The 9,747-nt window shown below is 50.2% G+C and overlaps 1 protein-coding gene across 2 annotated transcripts; it reads right to left on the bottom strand.

The window, feature by feature from the left end:
* Positions 1 to 153: 153 nt before the first annotated feature.
* Positions 154 to 8,867, bottom strand: LOC146221143 (BTB/POZ domain-containing protein KCTD1-like). 2 transcript variants are annotated; one of them, XM_084692798.1, is made up of 5 exons: positions 8,805 to 8,867; positions 3,125 to 3,315; positions 2,545 to 2,689; positions 2,153 to 2,458; positions 154 to 1,149 (listed from the first exon to the last, which is right to left on the bottom strand). In XM_084692798.1, exons 1-5 carry the CDS (start codon positions 8,844 to 8,846, stop codon positions 991 to 993), a joined length of 843 nt encoding a protein of 280 aa, XP_084548924.1. In that variant the 5' UTR covers positions 8,847 to 8,867; the 3' UTR covers positions 154 to 990. The 2 variants fall into 2 exon arrangements, with proteins under 2 accessions (XP_084548924.1, XP_084548923.1); XM_084692797.1 differs by lacking the exon at positions 8,805 to 8,867 and adding an exon at positions 4,600 to 6,174.
* Positions 8,868 to 9,747: the final 880 nt, after the last annotated feature.

Consider the following 9,747-nt stretch of genomic DNA (forward strand, 5'->3'; position numbering starts at 1 on the left):
AGCTGCAGCAGCCGCGAGCGCAACACAATTTCCCCAGAAAATGTACCCTCTCTAGTAATTCGTCATGTTCAACTCCCAGAACTATGTAGCATATGCTTGAGTATGGAACATGCACATTAAACATCACGTCTTTACAGTAAATTAATTCCTTAGGTCATGGAGTCAGATTTATTTTGATATAACAACATGCACAAACCGTTTCCTCCAATAGCTATCCAACGATGGAATCATCATACTGTTTTACTGAACACAAGACTATTGACTTGTATATTTTTTGATGTGTTATTTGAATTGAAGTGTTTCAATGTAAATGTGTCTTCTTTTTTTTCAACGTCAGAAACGTATTTACCTGTTCTGATACGCCAAAGCAGGGGGTGTTCAGTCCTGGTCCACTGTCCTGAATGTTTTCAATGTTTCCAACGTGCTCCAGCACACCTGATTTGAATGGATGTTCATTATCAAGATTAGCAGCCTGGTAACGACCATTCATTGGAATCGGGTGTGGCGGAGCAGGGAAACATCGAAAACATGCAGGACAGTGGACCCGAGGACCAGGATTGAACACCCTTGTCCCTTACTATTGGAGTATCCAATAGTACCAAAAGGTGCTGCATTGGTCCTTTTTACAAACATGAAAAAATGGGCTATAACCCCCAAAAAACTGTTTGTACAGAGGGGTAAACCAGACATTGAAAGATAGTGAGTTGAAACATTCATTCATGGAAAGTAAAGCAGAGTAAAAATTCAGCGCTGGTAAGAGTCACGCCTCCTGTTGGAGAGTTCAAAAGTTCACCGTCTCGAAAGAGGAAGTGCATCTTTACAGCTGTCCTGCTATTGACAAGCATCCAATCATAGTCACGTCACATATGCACATTTCTGGTCCCCGAAAATTCTAAAACAAACTTTTGGGGTCAGACCGAACTGCGTGTCATAGAGCTGGTTCTCTTCTCCTCTTCCGATGGCGACACTGACCTCTAACCTGGGCGGGGCTTAGTCCAGGGGTTCCTGTTTGATACGGATGAGGGTGTGGTCTCGCTGTCCGCCCCTCCTTTCCCTGCGCAGGACGTACTCGCTGAACTGAGAGGAGTCCACACCCCCTCCGCACGCCCCGGCTATCTCGAACCCTCTCTGCTGCAACCGCTCCAGCACCTGTCAATCAAACACAAAGTCAGGTGACACACCAAGGACCCGTTCGCCACCTCATTGGGTGTGGCTTGATGAGGAAGTGAGTTGGTTTTCATTCTCTGTGGAGGTTGCGTCCTGTGGATGGAAAGGACTTAGGGGTAGTTTGGTCGTCCTGCAGTGTTCCGAGGAACGCCGGTCTGTAGAGACCTTACGTGTATGTGTGCAAATGTGTTTCTATCAATAGCACAGACTGCGGCCCGGGGCCCACGTTCGCTCTAGCTCATCCTTCTCTTCATCAGGAGACAGCCTGTGCATGTGGAAAGCCATCTTGCCGTTTCATTCCCTGACCTAAATCACACACGGGCTCCCTCGCCCTGTCTCTCCCTGTCTCTCCCTCCCTCTCCCTCTCCCCGTCTCTCCCTCCCTCTCCCTCCCTCTCCCTCTCTCTCTCTCTCCCTGCCTCTCCCTCCCTCTCTCTCTCTCTCCCTGTCTCCCTCTCTCTCTCCAACACCAAACAGTGTTTCCGTACACATTCCTCTCATCATGACAATGAGATGGCATTAGATCCCGGGGGGGGCTTCTGTTCCTCTAACCTCTGTCTCCAACCCCCCCCTCCCTCCCTCTCTCCTGGTACATTCACCCTCTCTCTCTGTCTCTCTCTGTCCATCTACATAGTAGAAATCCCCTTTGCCAGTGGCTGTGTTTTGTTTCTAAACTGTATTAGACCCCCCCCCCCCCCCCCAGACTGGAAGGCCCTCTGTGTCACCAACCCTCATCCCTCCCTCACCCCTTCCTCCCCCTCCACCACCATCCTCTCGCTGAGTGCATTGCCTCCGAGTGAGTCATCAACGCAAACACAGCAACGCGTTTTTCTTTTCTTTTTTTATCCCTCCCGCCTACCTGCACTCAACAAACCCCTCAGACCACACGGTCGACCGACAGTGCTGTCTGTGTGGGGGTTTGGCAACGTTCCGCGGTTGTTTTCGGAGGCACGGCGGTGGCGTCGAAGCACCGGTTTCAGAGTTACCTGCACAGAGTTGAGACGACAGTACCCGTTGAGGGGGAAGCGGATGAGGTGGGTCGAGTCGTGGTTCCAGCCTGCGTTGACCGAGTGACACATGACGTCGCCCACCTCGGGGAACACGTCCTCGATCAGCGCCCGCTCCCCGCTCAGGGTGATCCTCTCGCCCAGCTCGGGCGCCACGCGCACCACCACGCACTCGCACGGACGCCACGCGCTCCCGGCCTCGCGCTCGCTCCGCCAGCGCTCCAACTCGGCCAGCAGCGGGGCCAGCTGGAAGAACTTTGCTTCCTCGTAGAGCAGGAAATACTCCTGGAACAAACACACGCGCGCGCACTCAGTGCACAACGTAGGCTACAGCAGCATGAATATGTGCCTTCCTAGACAGGGACACTCACTTTGAAGTCGTCCGGGATGAGCAGTTTGGAGGTGCGTAGGAAGTTGAGAATGTACCGGAACATGGGGCCGTCGCGGTCGATGAAGTAGTGCTGCTTCAGACTGTCCAGCACGATGGGCTCGGTGCCATCAAAGAGCCGGCCGATCCTGAGAGAGGCGAGAGCCATTATCATCACAATCGCCACCATCGCTCCTCGTATCATTTCCACACTCTCGTCGCTCTTATCCAAAGTGAGGCATTCAGTTCGACGTTGGAAGTGCAGCCGGTAATCGAGGGCAATACTATTATAATAGGAATCGAGCGGTAGTTGAGCGGTTAGGGAATCGGGCTAGTAATCTGAAGGTTGCCAGTTCGATTCCCAGCTGTGCCAAATGACGTTGTGTCCTTGGGCAAGGCACTTCACCCTACTTGCCTCAGGGGAGTGTCCCCGTACTTACTGTAAGTCGCTCTGGATAAGAGCGTCTGCTAAATGACTAAATGTAAATGTTATAACATCGCCCACCATCATCCTCCTCGTCGTGTGTCTGTCTGTCTGTCTGTGAGTGTGTGTGCGTGCGCACGTTTTTTTCGAGTTGCGTTACCGTGACTCGGGGTACTTGGTCAGCGTGGCCAGGCTGCTGGTGTACATGTGGCCCCCCACGTCGATGTGCACGGGGGCGCTGGTTTTGGTGAGCTGGGCAGGGGTGGGGATGCCGCCCGAGCCCAGGGGAGAGGCGGGGGAGACGGAGACCAGAGGCCGGCTGGTCATGCTGCCGCTGCTGCTCCGGCTGTCCTGCGAGAGGCCGAAAAACAAACGCGCCCCGTCAGAAGAGTTAGTGCAGAGGAGACGCGGGTGGGGGGAGGGGGGGGGGGGCATCTGACAGACAGCTTCCCTGCCAATCAGAGGGCTTTTCCCAGTCAGACAGCTTCTCGAACCCTCCCTCAAAAGTTGCCAGGACCACAAAAAAAAAGAGAGAAACTGTAAGACAGAAGTGCACTGGTGGGGTCAGCATTTAGCCCGGTGAGCGGAGCGAGACAGCCATGGCCACAGGCAGAACTCTTAACGCAGAGGATACAGTCAACAACGAGATGCGCCACGCAGAGACAGTGGGAGACGGAGCAGATTGAGCCGATGGAGCGGAAAAAAGCCAGGCAAGCGGTTTGTGCTGACGCGTTCGTTGTGCATCTCCCCAGGGCCAACAGTGGTCTAGGTGGAGGGAGGGCCCTCCCTCCCTAAAAACACAGCAACCCTCCGCAGAGACATGTGGGGCATTGCGGACCCAGAGAGGTCCTGTCTCTCTCCGTCTCTGTCCGTCTCTGCCCGTCTCTGCCCGTCTCTGTGTCTCTCTCTGTGTCTCTCTCTCTGTGTCTCTCTCTCTGTGTCTCTCTCTGTGTCTCTCTCTCTGTGTCTCTCTCTCTGTGTCTCTCTCTCTGTGTCTCTCTCTGTGTCTCTCTCTGTGTCTCTCTCTGTGTCTCTCTCTGTGTCTCTCTCTGTGTCTCTCTCTGTGTCTCTCTCTGTGTCTCTCTCTCTTTCCATGTACACGGCAGAAATCTCCTTTGCCAGTGGCATGCGTTTCATCTAGCGCAGTCAAGCTCGCAAACGCCACACGCACGTTTCAGCTTTTGTCACCGGAGCGAATAGATACCGATGGCTGTCGATCGTCCGACACGAGCGCCATTGCTACGGGGACGGATGTTCCTGTTTGCAGACTGTGTATGAATTGTGTGTTTGTGCCTGTGTGACCGGCTGTGTGGCCCCGGGGGCATGAGAGCAAGTGCTTCTCCCCTGTGGGTTCAAATGGGGCGCATGGGGGTTACCTCTGGCCCTGTCTCCCATGGCAACAAAGTCCCAGAGAAAACTCAGTCTGTGCCCTCTTTGCAATAACCACGTCCTTCTGCACCTCAAGCTAACAATAGTGGCGCTGCATGGCTGTATAATAATAACAGGCACATTTGCAGAACAAATCCCTTTTCCCCCAAATTCAAAATCATTGGACAGAGGTACACAAACACCACCAGATCTACAGCCACAAATAAGTCTAAAGAATCATTTGAACGCTGGCTGGAAGTATGTTACCTGCACGGGCAACAGAATAGCCGGTGACTGGCTATTGGGCTCTCCACTGTGGGAATCTGGGGGTCGTGTGGGCACGGGGTCAGTCTCACGCTCCATGAACGCTGGCGAATCCCCGCGTTCCGGACGCACGCAAGGTTTCTTTGGAGAAGGCGGACCGGAGACGTCGTTGGGGCACAGTGTCCGTGCTCTTCGCGTCGTCCTCTGCGGTTTGAGCTCCACGGCATCCGTAACCTGTCGGATGTACGGGATCACGAGCTGAAGATGTGACTGTGCGCCATTCACCGTTTCCGAGGCAACGTAAAGCGTCGCTGACTTTGCCCCGATCCCAGCGATGCTATTGAGTGTTGCTATAGACACGGCGCCGATGCAGTGGTTGGTGTAAGTCTTTGACAGCTTTGCAGCACGCGACAGCATCTGCATTCTTGTACCCAGCAGGTTTTTACCGATGGCTTTGTTCTCGTACCATGTCATATCACTCGCGCAGCAATGGTCTCGTGGGCGCTGAAAGAACGCTTTACAGAGAGGGTTCCGTTTAGAGACATACTTCACGAAACTGGCATAGGGGCAAAACTCAGTGCCCGTCTCGTACATGCGCGGCAAGGTTTCTTCGTCCGTGTCGGGTCTTTTTTTAGTCCAAGATGCGGAGCGAGACCTGTGATATGGTCCCAGAGCTTTGAAGAAGATAAACTTTCTCCCGTCCTCATCAATGGCAAGTCCGAATGAGTCCTCCTCCAGCTCGCGCTGATTCTCTCTTCCTCTCGTGCAAAAATACATGCATGTCTCGAACCAGACTTTATTGAGCAGCCCGAACGGCGTGTCGGTGTTGAATGCGCCGGAGGTGTAGAGTTTCCGAAGGTCGGACCGAGTGATGGCTTGCTTCTGAACTACGGGACCCGCACCTTGTTCCTCCAATTTTCGGATGACGGCGGCAAGCGTCAGATTGGCACTGCGCAGCTCTGGGTCTTTGGTGAGGTCCAGAGTGCGACAATAAGGAGGTTCATTCAGATAGCGGTTGAGTGAGCTCCGGATGCTTATGAGGGAGGACTTGCTATACAACTGTCCGCTCTTAGAACGCGCCTCCGCATAGAAGGAGCGAAGCACTGCGCATAGCGCCTCCTTGTCCAGAGTTTCAAAGTCAGGACTTTGGGCTTTCTCACTCAGGTACTCTCGAAAGATCCGCACCGCGTATCTCGTGGCTAGGCGGGTATTCTCACTCAGTCTGGACCGGTCAGACCGCTGCGAGTCTCCCTCAAGTTCTGAGTCGAGTCCAGAGATGTTAAATTGGTCCACCTCCTCTCCCAGTTCGCCGCACCGGTCCGTATTGCGCATAACGACCGCTTCTGTCTCAGCTGCAGAGCAAGAGCTGGGGTCCACACTCTCTGACTCCCACTCAAACTCGACGTCTTCCCCATACTCGTCCTCCTCCTCCCCTGTTATCTGAACCTCCTGTATCTCGTCCTCCTCTTCGTCTCCGCTCCTCTCCGGGCAACTCATGTGTTCATCCTGCTCTGTCTCTGTCGCGTCGCTCGAGCAGTCTCCGCTGCCAGGCATTCTCGCCATATTGCAGTCTGTGTAGCAGTCCTCAGGCAGCGCGCATGCGCTATATTGGACCGCAGAGCTGAGAGCTTTGTGTTTAGTGACCTTCAGCTATGCACGCGCGTTTTTAAGGTGCAGGGAGCGAGCGTAGCAAAAAGGGATTACGGGCGCGCTCCTAAAAAGACTGCAGTATTGGACTTCATATTGGACCAGTCCAATATTGCAGATACATTCTCTGGAGACCTTCCCACCCTCACATACATGTACACACACACACCTGCTGATTAACCTCGCACTGAGTAATCGTCACTATAAGTCTCCTTTATAGCCTCGGAGATTTTTGCAGTTATTACAATGTTCGCAAGCCTTTGGGAAAAAATCTACAGACCACAAACTCACTCTCGTTAGAAACTTTTCACATCACGCGAGTGATGATACTTAGGAGTAGAGTGCTAATGCATTGATTCAAGCACATCAGCCGAAGCTTGGGCGTAAAAACCAATTATATTCCCTTCTTCCTAATATAGCACATCGCCCTCCTCTACCTCCAAGCTAAGAGTACTAACACCTCCCTTGGGCTCGCATGACCTTGATCGAGCAATATACTCTAGATACTGCACTAGCTCCGTCTATATATAACTTCCTATGGAGCATGTGAAGAAATATACGGACATACTGTCCGCCTTATTTTAGGAATGTTACCACATGTTATCTCAGACACTATAACTTGGTCTTAGGTACTAGTATGGATGGTACGAGCCAGGCAAAGTGTCGAACTCCCTCTGGGCTGAGAGTTACCAGGCCAGTTGATAAATAGCCTATATATGTCTCTGCTACCTAAACTCATGGCCAGGCTGTGTGTGGTGTTGCTGTAGTGCATATTTTTCACACTCAGGAGTGATATTGTGTGTAAAGAACTTTGGGTGCAACTGAAAATGAAGTACGGCAGTGCGAACCGCAGACAGGAAGTATTTGTTTGTTGTAGGCTATTATTTATTAAGTTGTTCGACTGTTTCATAAACGTGCTGTGGAAAGAATGTTAGGCTATTGAGGCAGTTGTCCATGTACAAGCATATGAGAGACATTTCCATGAACCCTACCGCTAGGATTGATGGACTCCTTGTAACAGTTGGCGGTAACTTTGTGACACTATACGTTCATTAAAATAAATAAATAAAACAGAAACAACCTTGTTTAACCGGCTTGCAACTAAAAACGGTCTTTTGTGTCGGTGCCACTGCCTCCGCCCCCAGCCATGTCGCCAGGAAGCCTGAGCCATTTTAAAAGGAAGAAGATAGGCCTACTCACACGTTTGAATTCTCGTTAGCGGAGCCCCGTTTCACACCTCGCTACCCAATTAGCAATTAGCCAGCCCTTAAAGTGGGGACCTTTGCCGTGGCGTCTGATCCCGGCCTGATTTGTATGCGGTTTGTGCAGATACTGATAAGAGAGCCCAGAATACATGTTGAGTTTTAAAATTAATTTAATGATGATTTGCATGCCAGGAGTGCCCGCCGGGCCTGGGGAAATAACATGGCCGCTCTTCAAAAGGAGATCTGTACGCCGCGCGCAGCAAATTGTGTAGGATTGCGCTTTTTTTTGTGCAGGCAGGTAATTTGCTCCCTGACTAATCTGCAGAGATAGGGAGAACTTCTGAAAAAGCACTTACACAAAGAACAAGCTCTGGCTCGGAGGCTCGTCAAAACCCGGGGAAATTAACACTGAGGTGTGATAGCTAAAGCAGCTTCGACAGCCTGGAGGAGCAGGAGGATGTGTGTTTGTGTGTGTGTCTGTATGCGTGAGAGAGAGAGAGAGAGAGAGAGAGAGAGAGAGAGAGAGAGAGAGAGAGACGGGGAGGAAGGGAGCATGTGTGAATACATGAGTATATTTTGATACATACTGTGAAAGCGCTGTGTGTGTATGGTGAGAAGACGTGACTGAAATGTGTTTGTCCAAATGAGCGAATCCAAAAGGGGAAGGAAATGCAGTACTGCAAATGAACTCCAGTTACTAACAAGTACAGCAGAAAACAGCGAATGCATCCTAAGTACAACTTCACAAAAGCCAGGACAGCACTAATACCATATCCGTTTCGAACTCCCTTCAAGAGTCAATGTATTTCCTTCATTGATCCCAAAGGAAACTCAAGTGCTATTGCCATGCCGATCAGCAGAGTAGCCACAATCACCGAAAACAGTTCCTGAGGCAAGATGTAGCCGAGGCCTACATTGTCAAAAAGATCCATAAAAAACAATCCAATTATTATTTTTGAGTACAGTAAGCCTGACATAATGAAGCCTATGTGTTTGGTTTTGATTTCCTCAAAGGTTTCCTTTTTTGCTATGAGAAATGATACTGGCCTACAACAACATAAGCTCAGATGGGAATGTGCATCTATAAACAGATTCCTCCACCGGTGTAAATAGCAAGCTGTCACTTTGTTTTTAATGAGTTATATGATACATTATTAATAACATGCCAAACAACTGGATCACTCAGGGCAGTTTTAACAGGCATGGCATCTGCTAAGACAGCCTGAACTATGTAAGGGGAAAACATGGCACATTGCAAGCTATGTACTTTTCACAAAAGTTACTGACACAAAATGTACAGGATTCCAATAAAGCTGAGTTTAGTCAATTCATCAACACCGAGACACACCAACATACCTCCCAAGATTGACATACACTCCAGATACACTCCGGTGTCATCTGTTGGGATCTGAGCCCAACCTGCAAAATAGAAAATCAAACAAAATCATTAGTCCTTGTTTGTAATTATTTAGTAGTTTGTCGTATTTTTTTTTTGTAGTGCTATTCTCACCCACAAGTCTTTGGGGTACAGTGTGTGTGTAAGGATGGACTAGCAGTAGTCCAATCCTTCATTTATCATGTATTTGCTTATTATCACTTCATGTACTAAATACATCATTTGAATAAGAGCGTTGATGCATCAATACGTTAGCTTTAAGCCACATCACCCACAAGGAATGTCTGTCTGTATATTGACACCCCTCATATCAGGGACGGTAGCCTTCACGAACACAAACACTTGAAAAACGTCTCTGATAGAAACGGATGATGTGTAATGACGCGCATATCTACCCAACATTCTGTCAATACACCGAATCATTGTCTCGGAACTTGGTGACAGAATTTGTCAGGAATTGTCCAATGTCCAAACAGCACATGCGTAAAATGCTCGTGCGCTTCAGCGCCGCAGCACCATCAATGCGACCGACCGAAAACAAAGTAACCCGCTTACCTGTAACATCTAGCTTGCAAAAACGAACGTTTGCTCTCTCTCTCCTGCGATCTTGTTTCTTTGCGCGCCAGAAAGAAATGCAGCCTGCCAAGAGTAGACAAAGAATCAAACACCGTCTATTTGTGCTCCGGAGTGTCCCCACACGCCTTAGGCAAAGATCAAAAAGCTCTGCTATCTATCTGATGTGGCCAAACACGTTGGCAACTACCGTATTTGAAATCGAGGTCTGCTCATTCATTTGTAATATGCAATCAAGACGTTATTTACAACAGGTTTGCTAAGCATCCGCACAAACAGTGGCGCTTGTGCCTTTCAGCTGGCCCCGCTCTCGGCGGGAGACGTTGATCT

Source organism: Hypomesus nipponensis, chromosome 26 (assembly GCF_054491055.1).
Source record: "Hypomesus nipponensis isolate SF chromosome 26, ASM5449105v1, whole genome shotgun sequence".
NCBI lineage: Eukaryota > Metazoa > Chordata > Actinopteri > Osmeriformes > Osmeridae > Hypomesus > Hypomesus nipponensis.